This window comes from Dermacentor silvarum, chromosome 8 (assembly GCF_013339745.2).
Source record: "Dermacentor silvarum isolate Dsil-2018 chromosome 8, BIME_Dsil_1.4, whole genome shotgun sequence".
Lineage (NCBI taxonomy): Eukaryota > Metazoa > Arthropoda > Arachnida > Ixodida > Ixodidae > Dermacentor > Dermacentor silvarum.
The window spans coordinates 23,143,164-23,162,553 of NC_051161.1; the positions used below are offsets into that span (position 1 = coordinate 23,143,164).

General features: G+C 47.7%; 1 protein-coding gene across 1 annotated transcript; it reads left to right on the top strand.

Moving 5' to 3' along the window:
* The first annotated feature begins 12,280 nt into the window (after nucleotides 1–12,280).
* LOC119462529 (spidroin-2) lies at nucleotides 12,281–18,281 on the top strand. The gene is made up of 4 exons (XM_037723872.2): nucleotides 12,281–12,589; nucleotides 14,659–14,980; nucleotides 15,478–15,988; nucleotides 18,023–18,281. Exons 1-3 carry the CDS (start codon nucleotides 12,581–12,583, stop codon nucleotides 15,966–15,968), a joined length of 822 nt encoding a protein of 273 aa, XP_037579800.1. The 5' UTR covers nucleotides 12,281–12,580; the 3' UTR covers nucleotides 15,969–15,988; nucleotides 18,023–18,281.
* Nucleotides 18,282–19,390: the final 1,109 nt, after the last annotated feature.

Below are 19,390 nucleotides of genomic sequence, written 5' to 3' on the forward strand. Positions count from 1 at the left end.
AAACATAAAGAAACAAATGCACATCTAAATAGAGACGAGAAACGGAAGCGTCTTAAATCTGTCCAGGGCAGGAAACAATGTTGCACGCGTTTCACTGGCGCTGGTAGCGAAACTGCGTAGCCTAGATAGCGAAGAGGCTGGCGCGTAGAGGAACGGGTTTCTTCTCGGTCGTGTTGCGTACAACTCACGCGTTTTTCCGCCTACGTTTACTGTTTTAATTTCAATTTCAGTTTATTCCTGAACTTCGTATAATCAGAAATGCAGGCAACAGGGACAGAAAGCTTTGTCAAGATATCCCTGTGCCCTCACAGACAGTGAATGGCAGAACGACAATTGTCGCTATAAGCTTAGTAAAACATTATACAAAGCATGTAAACTTCTATACTAACAAGAATTCAAAAGTTATCGCTTGCGGAATGCAAAAAAAAAAAACGTAGAGAGGTAAAGAACAAACATAGTGAAGTCTTGATGGGTGACATTATCGATGACCACTTTCGTAGTTCCGATTTTTTTTTTTTTTTTTTTTTTTTTTTTTTTGCTCGTGACTTGGCATCGGGCGCGTCAGCGTCTACGGGCGACAGCGATTTCCACTGCGGCCGGAAATTACCGCGCTGAAGTTCCGATTGTTAGATGCAATGATAGACCTCTGTATATGTGTCCGCTGAAGCACGTACAGCCGTCAGCAATCTCTCAGACTCTGACACCCGTTTAGGGTTCGGGAGTAAGTTCCTTCAAGAAACGACATTGGGCGGCAACCAGCCGTGCTGTATGCGCGAAACATCTTTAAGGACGTAAGCACTTCTATGCCAACCCAGCGAGGAAACCCGTCCGTCCGTCCATCACGTAAGACGATCACTTTCAAGATAGGGCCCGCAACCGCGAGCGAATTTACCTTCGTGCTGCCTCTCGCTTCAACGCGAACTAAGCGGAGAGAACACAGCGCGCACGAACCTTATCAGTACTCGGCGCACTGTGTCACCATCGTAGATCGCTTTCAAGATCGGGCCCGAGCGGCCGCGCCATATGCAGCCGCCGTCGGAGTACGGTTGATCACGGTTCCTAATGGTTCGACGGCGATGGATAAGGTGCTAAAGAGCGATAACGGCTTATAATTATCAGAACGTCATCATCGCACCTGGCTTCGCCACCTGCAGTAGTTTGCTTGCGTCATCAATTCACCTTGCGCCGCCGTCCGCAGCAGTTCGAGTCGCCGAAGCGCTGTCGTTTACACTGGTCGGATCAAGTTTCATCACATTGATAATGACACCGGGCTGCGCGGAGATGAGCAAGGGCCACAATGCTGACGCACACTTAGACAACTCCCAGAGGAGTTTCTGCGTGATTTTTTTTCTTTCTTTACACAAGTGAACAACGCGACTTGCTCTGTGAGATCACCTGAATGGACGATGCCTCACTGCTATGCTTGAAAAGTAGACCATGAATAAATTCCCTTGGTTCGTCTTAGCCTATGGGGTCGACACACGAAGGCTAACAGAAACGTTTAAAATTTTCTATGAATTTCGGCAACGCGCAATCCAACGGAAATCGATGATTGTAACTTTCAGATATTGGAAAGTTACACAAAACGGTTCACAAAACGGGGTTCACAAAACGAATCAAGACTACGCAATTACCAAACAGCCAGCTGTTTGGTTGAGTAAACATTTAGTGGCAAGCGCACTTGTGGTGTCTATTCTTCTCCGTCCTTGTTGTTGTTGTTGTTGTTGTTGTTGTTGTTGTTGTTGTTGTTGTTGTTGTTGTTGTTGTTGTTGTTGTTGTTGTTGTTGTTGTTGTTGTTGTTGTTGTTGTTGTTGTTGTTGTTGTTGTTGTTGTTGTTGTTGTTGTTGTTGTTGTTGTTGTTGTTGTTGTTGTTGTTGTTGTTTTGATATACCCTCATTTTACCACAGATAATTAAAGCTGATGCGCATATTTACCATGCATAACCATGCATAACTGCTTGTGATATGAAGCACGTGAGGTTTAACGAGCCACCGCTCTCATCATTACTTACGCACAGCCGTCACGCCACTTGCGAAACATGGCGTCCCTAAGGTTTTGGTAGATTTCGGTGCTCGCATAAGAAATAGACATCGTCATTTTGTGATGGCTTGGAACAATCGTGTTGGCAGTATTGATACATCTATTACATCTAATACATCGTTTCATCTATTACAAATGAAACGAGTTTTGTGGATGAACAACGCCACTTTATGGTAAGTATTCAGGAGTTATTTCCTAACAATTGTCATGCATACATGTATATAAACAGCGATGGATAGAGAAGAACTATCGTGGTATGCATCGGCTCAAGTTTCCAGCTGGTGCCGCCGCGTGGGGGCCACGGCACTCTTACGGTGATGCGATTAACTCGTGACTAAGGCCTTTGCACATGAGCATCGAGAAATACATCACCCTTCAGCTATGTGTCAGATTGAAACAGCAACTTGCTCGGACAGCTGTAGGATATTGATTTTTATACGCGCCGAACGTTGTCACTTCTATAAGTGTCATCGCCATTTATTTGCTATATGCTATGTTCATCAACTTAACCTGCGCTCCTTTAGAAATCGTCCTTCTAGACTTTGTATAGTAGCATTTATGTATAATCCTTGTGATAACGTGGGCTCTGAAAGCACGTTACCGTGATTGTCAGTCGCCATAATCGGTTCTATGTTGAAGCCCCCTTTGTTTACAAAAACTATATATATATATATATATATATATACATATATATATACATATATATCGATAGACGCATGCTGGGCATATAGTGCAATGTGACTTGAGTTGCCTTATCTTACCTCAGGAGCAACGACGCCAGCCGCCAAATTAAGTGCGCGCGAAGCGAGAAACAAACAAGGCGCAAATAGTAGTTTGGCGCGACCTGCGGAACTTAAGTGCTGCATTCATTGCTTCCAGAAAGACCACGGGAAACGGGGCGCATAATATATTCAACGTGTCTCGGAGAATTCAAGCGCGGAAGTGTGTCGACTATCAGCGAAGGTTTAATGCATGGAAAACGCAAACCGCGCGACATTAAGAGTTTTAGAGACGACTCGACAGAGAGGAAAAGTGCTCCCATTCTGAGACCGCTTACCTGTTGTTATCATTTTTTTTCCTTACGTAAGGAACATGTGCTCACTGCCTACGTAAATAAACTGTTCTCACAGACATTGAGCAGGAGGCATTACTTCCAGCTATACGTTTCCTTTAAATACGCAGCTATTTTTAGCACGTGCATAGGTGTCAGGCAAGGCGACAGAATAGTCAGGATAACTACTCATTTTACCTTCTTTGGTTTGGCGGTAAATTGACTAGGACACGGTGGAAAATTAAGTCGATAGCAGAAGGAAACAAGTGATCTTATGCGCGCGAAACCACTTAACATTTCATTTGTCCTAGAGAAGCGTCAATACAGGAGAATAACTGTCTTAACTGCTGTAATAAGTTACGCCTTAGTGTGAGTTAGGCAGCAGGCACTTGTGAATTGACATTCGTTGCGACGCTTGCGTACGTTCTCAGTGACGACTCAGGGGCTAGAGCGCGACCATAAGTCTGAACAATGCTTACACGGTTTGTAAGGGGTAAATTAGGGCGTGCCCCCTTGCAATATCTCTCCCCTTCAACCAGATACAGAAGCTACATAACTAGAAGAGATCGGGGGTCCAGCTATATTACAATGATTCGCAATGGCTTCAACAGTGAAAGCGCATTGCGAAGTCTCCGCTTCGAATCGCCCAGACTAAGAAGTCATTTCGTGACTATACTGCGATTGCGGCGACGAGGAAACATTTCGTCATGTTCTATGTCAGTACCCGCAGTACAGCGCACAGAGAAAATTTTTTTCCGTCGTGCTCAACGAGTTGGATGACCAGCCTCTGTCGGAAGAAATAATTTTACAACAAGGACGGGAATTAACATCGCATGAGAAGTCCGTGCAAGCGTTTATGCGGTTCTTGAGATCCACCTACCTGCGTGAACGCCTGTAATTGGAATGTATTTTCTGTTACCTGTTGCTGTTCTTTTTCTCTTTTTTTTCTATCTCTCCCTTTTCCCACTTTTCAACCACTATTTCCACACCCCAATGCAGGGTAGCAAATCGGAAACGCGCATCTGGTTAACCTCCCTGCCTTTCCTGTCTCTCTCTCTCTCTATCTTCAGGTCAACCTCCCCAACTTCGCATCTCGTTTCTCTCTCTCTCTCTCTCCCTGGCACCGAACAGCCTATTGAACGTAGACTCCGTTGAACTTTAGTCTTCAGGACGATGGACCACCCCAAAGTTTAGAAAATCGTGTAGCCGAAAGAGACGTTACGAAATTGTCCATGAGGCATGTGTCGGGAAGTGGGAAAGGATGTAGGGGTCTGAGTTTGGGTTGTCTGCGCCGCCATTACTATGAGCCCGACGGCGCCCTCATGACAAAGTCATCAGGCAGTGGGGCAACTATCATGAAGCAACGTGATAAGCGCCACAGCAAGCACGGTGATATGCGCATGTGAGAGTTTTGCCTGTTGGATGGCATGTTGATTCGGCGACTGAAGAAACAGAGCTACCCGGTTGGGAAATCGTGATATGTTGTGTATTCCTTTGAGATTACGCAATGTCACACTTTCGTTGGTTTCGTATACCTAGCTTTCACAAAACACACGGTATGCGTCGCCACTATCCTCGCACGACAACGGAATTCCAGGCTCCCGACCTTGACGACTGTGCTGAGGCACTTGCCAACCATACAACCCATTGTGTAGTTTTTCAATAAAAAGCTTTCTCTCTCTCATCCATGTGCTACTGGCTTTACTTGAATATTAATGACGTGGAACATGCATGACCGACGTTATAAGCTAATGAGAAAGTAATAGGCTCATACCGGAGGGTCAAGCGCTTAACAAGTGGTTTCGGGAGGGGGTTTGTATGCCGATAGAGAGAGACATAACGGTAACAACAAGGTGATTAGCCAGAGGCTATCTTCGGTTGGACTCTTTACTGGTGAAAGGGAAGAGGGGTACAAAAGATGAGAGAAAAGAAAGAAAAATTAAGGAAGAGAAAGGGTGAAAAAGAAATGAAAAGGCCTTATGAGGAAGAAGTGTTGCTTGCCGAAATCTTGGCATCTCCAAAAGAAGATGACGTCTGTGCAGCGATGCTCCCGTACTTGCTCATCGTCGTTTTACTGACTTGACCGCCAACATCTTGGAACTGTTACAAGAACAAATCCTTACGTTCGTGTGCAGTTGTGACGTCAACTTGTAGGGTCGCGAAGCACCGAACGCATCTGTACGTACAACCGTTCTCATGCGCACGAATCGACAATAATACGTACCCTGCATTGGATGCATTGGCTGCATCGCATTGGCTACATTAGCTGTTAGAGCAAGGAAACGCGTTAACAGCCCAAGATGAGCGCACTTCACTGCTCCCTAAAGCGCACCGCTGGTGCTATGACACAAGATTGTAGACCAGGGTTCACAGAAGCCAGTAATCAGCAAGACAACTAAGAATATGAGGAATTAAGTCGATTAAAGTGCTGATATCATATGAATCATAATGCTTCTCTTTAAAGCGAACAGCTTTCTTTGGCTCTTCCTGCCGCTTTCGTGATCGATGGTTGGCGATCGAAGGCTGCTGGCCGTCGACGACTGCTGATCGAAGGTTGGAACAAAATCGCCGCGCGCGCTGTCGTTGCGGGGCACGTTCTTTGCCGACCGCCACTTGTAGATCCTTGAGATGTACAGTCGAGTGCAAAAGTTTAAGGACCAGAGGTGCCGCTGAAATACTTTTTTTTTCTTCGCCGCCTACGCATAAAGGCTGAAATCAAGTGGTATTGCCTACGTGGGCCTGCTTGACCAGCGTCATGCATTAATACAGTTTCACGTTGCACGGCTGTGGTAGAAGGAATTATTTCTTGTATGGTTTTGTTTTATGTTGCTGATGCCGTGGACTCTAAACTTTTGCACTCGACTGTACGTGCTGTCCACCTATACTAACGATTGAGATGTGCTGGTTAATGGCTCTGTTCTCTACGCAATTACGCAATGAAACAACAAACGCTGCCTAAATATCCTCACTGCAACAAGTGTAGTATGTCGTCAAGCGCACAGTTCGTTTAATAAAGCGAATAGCCTTCTTGAAGCGTTCGACTATTCGCCTGCATTGAAAATCATCGTCGATGGTTTCAGCACGAATATTTGTATGCAAGTAACAGGCTGGCAAACTGACACATCAAAAAAACTTCAATTTTACAGAAGTCCCCTGCCGTTAAAAAGAACACTAGATACAGCTTTCCGAGTTTCGATCTTGAACGCGCTTTCCTTTAATCATATCGGTGGCTTGCCCGCAGCTATTAAAAATTGGTTTTCCTTTAACACATCCAAGCTATCTCTCAGTCTTCCTTCCCACATTGGTGTTTATCCTTTCGGCACGAAAACAGCGGTCTTCCGACCGACCCTATTTTAACGAGCAAGGCACCGAGACCTGTGCAACAGCACTTAGCCACGCAATGTTACACTCTTGCGAGCGTAATCTGCCCCCGAGCGCAACTCGGTTTTGCTTTCAGCTCGCTTTTCCTTTCGCCCTTCGCACGAGCTCTCCCCCGCTTCACGGAACCGGACGAGACGCGCGACAACAGGGTGAAGGCGCATCGCCGCGGACGACCGAAAAAGGGGGGCTGCTGCGTGCGCGCTCGCTGGGCCGCATCGCAGGCATCAAGAACGCGGGAGAAAAGAAAAAAAATTAAGGTGAGCCGCCCCGGTATCTCTCCTCGCCTTCCGTCTCAGAAGCCGCCGCCCTCTCGAAGGTAGCCCCCTGGAAATAGCGCGCCCACGGATCGCAGGTGCGCGACCGCACTTCTTTCTTGAAGATAACGATTAGCGGACGCGATTTTACGGACCCCGCATTTGCATTAGGCTTCGTTTCTCTCTCTCTCTCTCTCTCTCTCTCTCTCTCTCTCTTCTTTCTTTCTTTCTTTCTTTCTTTCTCCCTGTCTCTCTCTGGCTCTTTTCGAAGAAGAGAGTCCGCACCGGCCTACATACATACGACCACCCCATATGTGACTTTAATCCGTTGTCTTAGAGGACGCTTTTGGTTTGTGTCCAAAGCATGGCTCCGGCCATTGACACTTTCGGCTGCCTCCAGTACGCATAACCGTCGAGATCGGTTTTCATTACACTGAGGTAGCCGTTGCTAGGCGAATGGAATGAGGGGGAAAGGAATGCGTTGTGGGCACCGCCCATTGCTTCCTAAATGAAACGGTATTAGAGTTCGAGGCAGTGAAAGATATAAAAGAAGATTAGGAGAATGAACACTGGAGAACGTTTCCTGACATGATACTCCTTAATGGGAATGGTGACATATGAAATTGTACGCGAAGTGCACGTCACTGGTACACAACATACACGAAACGGACCACAGCACCTAAAACTAATTAAAGTGCTTCATTGAGGCCAGTGTGCGTATGAAAGAAAGATTAAACTCGCCTTCGTAGCGCGGGACGCACAGATGGCACTTGTCCATGCTCCGGGTACGTGTGACCAACGAGTGATCCTTGAAGTATACCTGCAGGCTTAGGGCGTTCCTTTCGAATGCGAGCCATGGTGACCAGATGGATCCAATGTAACCATCGTATAGCGCTCTTGAGAGAAAAAACAATCAGGCAACGCAGTTCGCCCGGAGATAGCCCGAAACAATCGATATTTTTTTTCTCCGTGAACACGCTGTATGCATTATTTTGATACGCTCGTTTTGCAAGATAGTCGATTCCGCAAAAACGACCAAAGCTGATCGCCGCTGTTGTTGACAACGCTATCGCACGCTGAACAATCGTAGCAGCATCCTGTAGGTTGACCTCGCTTCCGGCAATAGTCACGCATCTAAACGAATGTATCAGTCCAGGAAACCCGGAAGTTTTGACACGGAAAAGACTCGCGAATATAAAGATATACGTCAAGTTACCATTTACGGGATAGAATCGCACGATCAAGATTAAGTCCGAAAATTTCGACAAGCAACTGGACGATTTTACAAGCGACTCGGTGAAACAAGCGAAAAGAAATGCGCTACAATCAGTGACAAATCAAGAATGCAGCGGCAAGTTCCCATTCAAAGGGAACATGTTTTACATGCGCCACCGAATCATCTCGACTGAGTCTCACGCTTTTTCAAAATTATTTGTATCTGTGTCCCCACCTTCGCCTTGCCCTAGGAACTTCCTAGTATAAAAACTCTTCACTCTGCTGGAAAAGCTATTCTGTTTCTTTTTTTTTTCCTCGTCACGTACGAGAAATACCATTGTCTGCGAAGAGAGAGAGAGATAATTTTAATGGCAGAAAGGGGGAGAGGTCGGCGGCTTGAGTGAAGTGCGTCTAGCCTGCTAATCAACTCTGGCGGAGGTATTTGAGGGGAGCAACAGAGATAGGATGGGAAGATAAAGGATGGTGGCATGGGGAAGCTGATGATGGTGATTAGAGCTACACAGCAAACTGTTTCTGTGCAACGCGCACACTTTACAGCATATGCATCGTCGCGGGCGGACGGTCGAGGCTTGGATTTATACTGTAAAGCCTAATATGAAATTCTCTGTGCTCAGCGACTGTGTGCTGCATTCTTGGTTATATGATTTGATTGAACGCACACATCAAACGTTCGTCTACATGCGCAACGCGAGGCACAAGTTTTACTGAACCCACGCCTATCTCTCACCGTATCTCCCTTCGTTACGTTGTATCACCTCTCTCTTTCTGCGCATAACAGATACGGGGGAAAAAGAACCATACCTATATTGTGTCGAGCTAAGCATTGATTCCGTCCATTACCGAATCCCTTTACAAATTAAGATTACATTAACATTACAGCATCACACCGCCTGCTGGTTCCCGGCACACCTCGGAGAGATCGAGGACGCCCCTCCCAATCTCAATGAGATGGCTCACAGGAGCGCGCGAGACCTAACCCTCCGCGACGCCACCTATTCTGGTCGTGACCATCCCCGCGATAATCGGGACCCTCCCTCCACATACGAGATCACAAAGCACTTTTATCTAGACCGCAGAATATACAGTACACCTCACAATAAGCTCACCAGGCTTCAAGCCCTCACCTTCAGAATGCTTCAAACCAACACGTACCCCACGCATAACAGACTACATCACTACATGCCTGAGCTATTGACCCTTTTCGCGGCGATCCCGTCGGCGCTGACATGTTTGATCACGTGGTGACGCGTCGATTGCTTGCCTCAACTGCCTCCGTTGCCTCCGTGTTTACAGTGGATGTACATGACGCCCGGTGCGGCTCAGGAAACCTCTGTTTCGGGAGATATCGTAGACGCTGACTGGGTGGACGACACGAAGCTTAGGCCAGAGCTTCACAGGACAAGTAAAATCGCCTTCGGGGCTTATTAAGCTTTGTCCAAACGGCGCGAGCAGCGTATATATAAGTACTTGTTCTAAAAGCGAGGCTAAAAATGTATTTCAACTTATCCAAGCTTTCAGCTTACGAATTGAATCAGGATCAGTGTGTTTTGCTTTTCGTTCTTTATTTGGCAAATACTTTGAAGCAGCGGCTTGTTACGTTTCTTACTCAGTGAAGTTCGTCGGTGCGGTCACTATCTGAATATTTTCTGCCTAATCGCTCGCCGGTGTGCTCAGTTGCAATAGATTTGTTCTTGCTGCACGCAAGACTTGGAACATAGCTGTTCTGTACTTTGTAATAGCATGTAGCAAATATGTAGTATCGCTAGTAGCTCGCTTACTCCTGTGGACCGTCAGGAAACATTCACCTTCGGCCATTGGTGTGCTGTTGGTGTAGTCGCTGTCACCCATTATTTGGCGCGCTGCTTCAAGTGTGCGCTCATTCACATATTCTTAATATGTTGGCGATGGAGTGTGCGTAAGTTTGCGTGCGAATAGGGGTAGATGTGTGTAGATAGCGCGCGCGAAACTTACTATATACCAGGAAGTGGCGCTACTCCCTTTGTCATTGTTTAACGAGCGGTACTAACTCTTGTCGACGTCCCGTGGTTGAAGTCTTTTCTTTGGAGGTTAGCGATACAACGCTGGCGAATAAGTGATTTTTTTTTTATCCACGAGAAAAGTTGTACATAGAGAAGGGCCGGCAACAGAGGCGATCCGTACGTAGCAACGGTCCGAACTTGGTCGCACATATTCATTCTATTCCTTTATATGCCAGTCACTATTTTTGCTGCGAACACATCTTCAATCCACCACTCCATATTTTGCAGCATGAAAGGAGCACAATGCGTGAGCGAAAACCCAGTTGCATTTCCGACAGCTGATGGCACAGAAACAGTGCAGAAGCGGTGATGATTTCGTATTCGTGCGCTTTCGCTGAGGCAACGTATGGCGCGCCACCGAAAGCGCCATCTCGTTTCTCCAGAAGAAACTGCTCCGCGAAAAGGGTCTATACACAACATCATCTTACGAAAATTGTCTTAGCACACTAGACGTACATCACTTGCTCTGGCCGTGTGGTCGGACCCACGCAAACAGGAATCAAGACTCCGCCAGGCTACAAGAAGCACTACGCAGCACGGACCTGGCGCAACAGCTCTGGGCCGTCCAGCAACCCCATGATGCGGCCAGGGAGTTAAAACTCCCGGTCCCAACGTGGGAGTAGCCCGTTCTATGGGGCCTTGCGCCCCGTAGCCCGCAGGACCTTTCAGTAAAGTTATTCCATCCATCCACTACAGGGATCAGTGCTCCCCAGAATGCGGTCTGTGAAGTACTGTCACCGTGACACTTGATCAAATGGTACTTTATTGAGCACTGACGCTGGCTTCATCTTACACTGGCTTTCACTATTGAGCAATTTCTTGTCCTCTGAAGATTACAAAGGTGATAAGGAATTTTTATTTATACCACCAGTGAAAAATAACAGGGCGAAGGAAAATATTTCCACCTTGGCGAAATGGAAGTTCTACAAAATGTTTGAGGAGATTAGATTATATAGGTAGCGCCCAAGGTCGGTGTAGGTATCGCAGGCTAGAATAAAATACATCTCCAAAACTGCGGTGGTCCCTTGCACGGGAGCAGCCGATCAGTAGTGTCGCATGGTATCTGGCTGGACAGTCCCAAACAATATTTTTAGCAGTGGTCTCAACCGTTTAGTCGTGCAACGTGGACAGAGTGCCCCGGTAAGGCCGATTATATGTGCATGCGTGAGGCTTTGGTTGTGGAGCGATATCAGTTCTGTATCACCGCAAGGGAAGGCAACAACACACCGCTCACAGATGGTCACTGGCACCCCCTCTGAGCGACATGGTTGTATGGAAGGTCAGTCCCCACCAAGCACTCGTCGTCAGTAATCTGTCTTCATTGTGAAATTCAACAGGGGAGGTGGATAAACGAGGCGCCCGTCTGGTTTGCCACCCTACAACAAAGAGAGGCGTAAGAGGAGATTAAGAAGGTATATATAGATGAAGGGAGCACTAAGTTCGCGCACAGATATGGTTGGCCTGCAAAGTCACTGAGGCTAGATGAATTTTAAGTTGCAGCCCACTTGTTGCTTTCGGAGAAAGGCTTCGCTGTCAAAGGCAGAACCACGAGTTTTGCCGTCAGATCCCGAGAGCGAAATACCTGTCCAACGCATGAACCGTTATGTCATGGTGATGGTGGGGGTGGTGCTGTGTTGTTGTTGCAGGCAGATTTAGCCTGGCGATTGAGGCCGGCACTTTTTATACCCGAGCGCCCGTTGCAGTGTCACTGGGTATTTACAACGTGTCGAACAGAGCCGGGTCTCTTAAATATGTCAGAAGAAGGCGTGAAGCTTCCTTGCGGGCATAGCGGATCCTTATGGAAACGCAAGGTGTTGCAGGCACGCATGGTGCGAGCCTTCTTCTGTAGGTTCTCAAGAAGAGCGTCCTTTTCACAAGGGTAGTTTAGGCATTACCACAGAAATCGTTCGATGTCTCCGATCTCATTCCACGTAGCACAGAGCGCCGAATCGGTACGGCCCATCTTCGACTAACCACACAGGGGTATATGCAGATCCCGTCCTTATTCGATGCAGCAGAGAGACTTCCTCTTGACGAAGCCGCCGGGTTACGCAGGGCGCACCGTTATGCCTTTGGCCCGCGTTACGTAGATTTTCGCTTGTGTGCACACCTACGTCATCTGCCTCGACATTGACACCTACGCGCCCCCCTGCCTGTGCAACGACGCCGGCAGCGCTCGGCCTCCCGTTCGATGACCGACGCACGGGTGGAGTGAGCGAGGGAAGAACTCCGCGCAAGCTTATCTCCGATGTGCCGTTGCGCTATAGGAGAAGGTGTCCCTGATCTGGACCGCGACACCGGAAATAGCGCGTTCGGCCGTGCCGGCCGAATGTCGGACGCGCCGGTTAGAAAAAGTGAGTCGCTTCCCTTTTACGTGAGACCGGTGCGCGAGCTGCAGCAGAAATCGAAACCCAATGTCGGTATCGTCCTCCGGATCGCTGTGCTTCTCACGGGCCGGCTTCCGGTGCCTATAAGATGCGCCATGGCGACTGAGGCACAGCCCACTTGAGCACTCGCTAAAGAGGACGACGGTTACGCTCTGCTGGTCGACTGCTGACTGGGACACACACGAAATCAACATGAACGCCGTAAGTGCAACTCAGCCGGTCGCTTTTTGCACGCATTAACGAGCGCGTTTAACGGTTGCAATGTGGCTCAACCCTGAAGATTCAGGCCGCTAATTATACCTGCTTACACGCGTTCCGCTCTTTATTGCCGTGGCATTTAATCAAACATTCGTTTAGTGTGCGACTTTCCTTCTTTGTTTAATTACGAACTGCTTCAAAATAGGCTGGTTTAGCCTGGCAAGGTGGCGGCGGCATGTTCGTTCTGCCTGAACGCCCCTGACACGAAGGGGATTCACGCGGCGTTCAGGAAACTGGTGTTACGCACACACAAATGTGAGCACAAAAAAAAAAGGGGGGGGGGGGGGAGGAACAGGAATATTCGTCACTTTGAGCCTTTCTGGGAACACCACGAGTTCGATAGCACAGGCGGGGAAAGGAATTTCCTTCGCCAGCTTTTTCCGCATGACGGCGCCTGCGTGCCGCTTGTAAATCTTCCGTCATTGCAGCCTCCTCTGGTCTGACATCATCAGCGCAAGATTGAGAGGGTATTCTCTTTCGTAAGATGTGCTTGGCAATCATAGCCTGCGTTTTCGACATCCTTCTCTTTTTTTTTTTTTTCGCTGTCATGATTAATTGGTACCCGTTCTTAGATACCCGTGTTGCCCGCCGACGGAGTTGTGAATTCAGGCATTATATTTCTTCCGAAACATATCAAACTGACACATTTATGTGAGCAGAACGGTCGGGGTGGCCAACACATGAAAATCGACGTCGTGTTGAGTTGCTGCGTGTCAATTCGCTCTTCATTGCAGTCATGTAATTTGCGGAAGTCCGGTGCGATCTTGGAAATAGGATTCGGTAACGGGTGCCTGTCCCATTCAAGTTGACAGAAATAACACAGGCAATCTTTAATGAAAATGTAATCTTATTCAACGCGATATTTTACGAATCAGCCTGGCCGCAGGTCTGTACTATGTGGTGCTCCAGGTATCGACACGTTATACTACAGGTACAACAGGAAAGGAAGTAGTCAAGGTGCCCAAGCTCTAAGTTGACCCCTTATCGCATGGTATATCGTATTTGATACGCAAGAACAACTATAAGAGAATGTGTAACAGCATAACTATAACAGTTGTAGCAGCTTAACAGAATCGAAAAAAAAAAGAAAATCCTACATATTCACCAAATGTATGGCCTCTCTAGCAATGAAACAGATAGCGATTTTAGCACTGCAAATAATGTTGGAGTTATTTTTACTTCAAAATATAAATGGAGGCAGCTCGTCCCTCGAGTAAAAAATTTTAGCTGCATTGGATGCAAGTCAAAGAACTCTAGGTGGACAACATTTATCCGGAGTCCCCCACTACGGCGTGCCTCATTACCATATGGTGGTTTTGGCCCGCTAAAACCACAGAATTTGATAGAATTTTTGCAGATAAATAGGTTATTTCCACAATTTATACACTTGAAATCAGCGCACAAAAATATCTGCGTGTTTATGTACTGTTTATTAACCTACTGCGATTTATGCCCCCCACCCTCCAAGAGCCCCCTCCCCCCCCCCCTTAAATTAAATGTGCTGCTTGTTCTAGATTATTATTTAACAAGCCGCGCCGCTTATTAACAATTATATTGCAAAGGATATTCACGTGAGCTCATCTAGGTCGTTATTCCCAAGACTTCTCTTATACGAAAGCGCCATCCGCCATTGGTCACCGCAAGGACGGTTGTCTCGTTATCAGACCGATAGCTATCGTGATTGGCGGGCGCCAGAATGGTGAAAAAAAATGAGGAAACGCTCTCACGTAAGCTGAGTTTTGGGAATACGGGCACAGATTACCCTGCTTCAGAGGCCGTGGTAAAAGACGCAGGAAACAACTTTATTCCGTCAATTTGGCTTATTGAGGGGTAGCTACCAGGCGATGCATTACAAGCCACCTCCTCGGCTCTTTCGATGACTCGAAGTTGAACCTCGGGTCCCGGAGTATTGCTTCCCACCACGCTTCGGGCGAGGTTGAAGAATGTAATGACATGCTCATGAATTGAGAAGCCCAAGCTGAAAGCCTATCTTCCATGTCCTTCGCACGCAGTGGGTCCTCCTCATCGCCGCCTGCTGCGTGATAAGCGGCGCACACGGCCAGTACGGTCCCGTGCGGGGTCACTATGGTCCGGCGCTGGCGTTTGCGCCCGCGGCTGGATTCGCCGGTGCCGGAGGCCCGTACGCCGCAGGCCCGTACGCCGCAAACCCGTACGCCGCCAGCGCAGCAGCAGCCGCGCTGGGCGCGGGCGCCGGAGCCACGCAGCTGACGCTGGCCCCGCCAGCAGCGGTGTTCGGACACGCCCACCACCAGCAGGCCTTGGCGCCCGGCTTTCCAGCGGGCGCTGGTTACGGTCTTCTGGGCGCTGCATACGGTACGTTCTCCCTTCCAAGGACTATATACCCGCATGGCGCGTACGCCTCGCGCGTAAATTATTTTTAAATGTTTTTCTGAGAAAATTCTGCAGACGTTTTTGATGCGCATAGAGGCGATCTGGAAAATATCGCGCGACGCCTGAACTTCCCATATATAAGCCGCGAGCGGCTAACTTGAATCTACCAATCCGACGCGAGTAACGCTATACGACCGGGATATTTTTAAGGCCTAGCGCGGTGGAAAATAGTCGGTACAAATGGTCGAAATAGAAATTCTCGTTTTTCAAACGAAATAAGGCTAATAAATAGGTCACATCAAAAAGTGAACCCAGGTGTCTACGAAATGAGGGCCGAACAGGAACAGGGCATACAAAGACAAGAAAGGCCAAAAGAATAAAACGTCCAGTAATTCTTGAGTAGCCCCTCAAATTCCCGATTATAGAAGCCCGCATCGTGCTGGTCTACAGGTATAAGATCATGCCTTTTCTTCCCGCAGGCGCCCAGGGGCCATCTTCGGTGATCGTGAGCCCCGTGTTGCACCAGGACGGCGTGGCGGGTCTCATGCCCGCCGGCGCGCCCAACTTCGCCGCCCGGTCCACCGTGACCCACTACGGCGGCGGCGGCAGTTCGCAGATCACCCGGTACCAACCCACCAGCTACACGCTGGGCGGCGCGTCTGCCGGCGCTACTGGGTCCAGGACCCAGTACCAGTCGGCACAGCTGACGGCCGCGCCCGGTTCCACGAGCGCTCTGTACCGCGAGCCTAAACAGCTGCCTTCTCTGAGCTCTCTGCACCAAGTGCAGTCGGCCGCCGCTCCGGCTGGTGCTACAGTCACGGTGCAGGAGGTCGGGCAGTCGCAACTGGGTGCCTTCGGCGGCTACGGTGGTGGAGCGGCGGGTCTCTTCTCCGGATACGGCGGAGCCTCGGCTGCGGCTGCGCCCAGGACGGCCAGCTACGGCTACGGAGCCGGCCTAAGGGCTTACTAGTGATGCAAGCCGCCATTGCCGTGAGTTGGCGCAATGATCTGCTTTACTAAATGGGGGCCTTCAAACTATACTAGAATACCGTCCCCACCGATCATTGGCTCAGAAGGCAGTGAAGGCACTTTTGTGCTTTCTGAGAGCGTCTGGTCTGTACGAGCGCTTTTGACTCTGTAGTATACGGTCCATGCACGTCTCTATACCCCTGTCTCTCTCTCTCTTTCTCTCATTTCTCTTACCCTTAATTCTCCCTTCCCCCAGCGTAGGGTAGCCAACCTGACTCTTGACTGGTTAACATCCCTGCCTTCCTTATATCCCTCCCTCTCCTCTCCGAAGCGTCGCTCGTTTTACCGGTGCAGTAGCCGCGTTGTAGTCGCCAAGCAATGGCGCTCGCAACTGACACTATACGCTTTGCTATACTGGCATGTTCGTCCTGAAAAAGGTTTCTGATCGTGCATTCTTTTTTCTACACACTACAATTTGATTCCTTCGCTTGAATTTGCAAGTACATTGCGTTATAATAAACCCTTTCGTACGGGCCGACTCTTTCGACATCCGGGACTCGTCATAGCACATGTCACATTAATCGTCATAGCATCATAGTAGACGTTAAAATAATCTCAGATGCATATAGGCTAGTGATTTAGCCGACAAGCCTCCACTACAAGTTGAGCTCGCCGTCTACTACACACAGAATAAAAAGACATTTCTACAGTGGGTGACAACCTAAGAGTAAAAAAAAAGTGCGCTTTCCAACTCACGCATAATTTGCATATATTATATATGCGCCAGCAAATAAAAGTGCGCTGATTTCACTGACGTCAAGCTATTTTGCGTGTTCAAAACGGAGCTTTTCTCCGTACGGATCTCTCTTTGTGTCGCTGGATTTCGGGGTAAAACCTGAACGCTATCGGTAATCCTCATATCACTGGTAAGCCAAAGGTATTATTTCAGCTTGAAACAACGAGCTTTGCTTTTGTCATTATCTTGGCATTTACATTAGCAGAACAGAGATATTAAGTTGTGAGCTCGGTCCTTTATCAGAAGCGAATCGCTGGTGCACTGCGTTCTTGTCAGTGGAGCTTGTTTGTAACACGAACCATGAATAACAAGGGCTATAATGATAAACGCAGAATGAAAGTGACAATATTGTGCCATCGTCCACAATACCGTTTCAAATGGGTGCTGCTGATGCCCATCCATCTACCCACTTGCGACGGAGAGTACATAAAAATGCGGTGAATTTATGCGGTGAATGCGGTGAACGCGGCAGGCATCTGGTGAAAGAGGCGCTTTTTGAAGTGTGTAACTGCCACCAGCTCACATCCTCCACACAGAAGACCATAAGTGAAAGCTCCGTTTATTTAAAGCTCTTTAATTTACTCTTCGCGCTCTGGTAGCTCTATGCATATCGGTGCTGTTGTGGGGTTTCTTCTTCATGCATCACTTTCTAGTGAGGATTATATGAGTCCGCGGACAGGATACATGTCGCGCCAGTAATGCGTCGCGCGGAACGTCTCCTAACGCAAAAGATAATGTATCCTTTGCGAATCTTTTTGAGCCAGTACAGTCAGAGAGGACTGGCCCGCACATGCAGTGAGTCAATCAAATTAGGCAAGATGAATGACGAATTCGACTGCGTCGCTATTAGTCACGGACTCTTCTGACGTCACGCACTACTGATTGACATGTTTCTGAGTGAAAAGCTAAATATACACATTCCTGAATAGTGTGCTGTAATCTACTCGTACACTAAAATCCGCATGTTGCAAGCGGGCCGCGCTTGTTCGTGTTCAAAGCGTTTATTGCACGTGAACGCAGTAATGAGCGCTGCGATTGCTACTCCAGGGGCGAAGGTTGAAAGCCGATGAAAGTGCAATGAATGTTTTCGCTCGCTAGTTCAGACAATCAGCCTCTCTCTCTCTCTCTCTCTCTCTCTCTCTCTCTCTCTCTCTCTCTCTCTCTCTCTCTCTCTCTCTCTCTGCCTGTACAATGTCTAAGTTCTAGTTTTGATGTTTTGGTACCTTTTTTCTATATTTTTCTTTCTCTCTTTGTTGCAGAAAGAGACGTGAAGAGGACTGTTTACGGCAGTTATTTATTGACCACGGACAGATGCACTGACCAGCACCACCTCAGATCGACATTTGGACGAATTTGAGTGTGAAAACCGGCGCTCTGCTGCTGCTGTTGCTGTTGCTGCAGCTGCTGCGTAACCGTGATACTGTGAAAAGAAAAAAAAACACGCATTAAACCTGACATTCTCATGACATTCCAATCTTACTTTCAATTCTTAAAGTTATAGGTTGCAAGGAGAGAACGCTTGGTTCTACTGTTGATACGTTAGAGACGTCACAGAACTGCTACACAGAAAGTAATTTACGTAACTTCGACCTAAAGAGAAAAATTTGAATAATCGGTTCCATAATTAAGCCATGTGACCTCGAAAGCTGCTCCTAGCCAAGCTTTTCAGATCGTCTTAAGGTAAATCCTAGTCGTTGTTCCAAGGCAATTTGAGGACATACACTACGCATAAAAATACGTCCGATATTTTAAGACATCAGTGGGTCAAATTTGTCAGCCAATTTCAACAAAAGTGCCTTTTTATATGACTGGAGTTAGTGGTTGAACTACCAAAATGTGAAATAGTTGACGCCAGATCTGCTATGATCAGCGATAAATCATGGAGGATTATTTTCAATATAGTTCTGTGGGATTTAATGGGTTAATACCATGATATTCACATACCAAATGTCTGAGAGACGCTTATCGGTTTCGCAGCCGACGCTGACAGCTTGCTTCTTACGTGCTTACATCTCGATGAGAATGGTTGAAGAGAGAGAGAGAGAGAGAAATGGAAAGGCAGGGAGGTTAAACAGATCACAAAAATCAGCAGCCCCTTCCCTGTCGAAGAAATAGGGGTAAGCGAAGTTTGTCGTGGGTTTTTTCGGTGTTCCTGAGAACGAATTGAAGATAACAGCTGTAACTCCTTGGTGAATGCTGACATTCGGTACTCATGTGTAAGGAAGGGTGCGCTGTGTGTCGATCATAACTGGCTCACTTGCGTCACGGGCTTGCAACATTGCATGATGGTTAATTTACAGTGTTTCCACTAAACGTAGGTTTGCCCCAAGTGCATGAAGAGGGAGTTCTCCAGTGAAAAGATCATAAAGGAAACGCGAAAAGCTGAAGCTTTTCGCTGTGGTTGTGCTTGAGTATATATGAATACTTATACAGGTCACCGTTCCGTACCGTGTGCGTAACTGCCATAACGAGCTCTTTTTCCAAAGTTTCTGTTGGCGTTGGCCAGCGTTTATGTTATTTACAAATTCGAAAATGCATTGTCATAGTGTTCGTTTATTCTTACAACACTGTACAAGAATGGTTGACAGGTATTCTTACGCACCAAATCCTCGATTGAACTGCTGAAT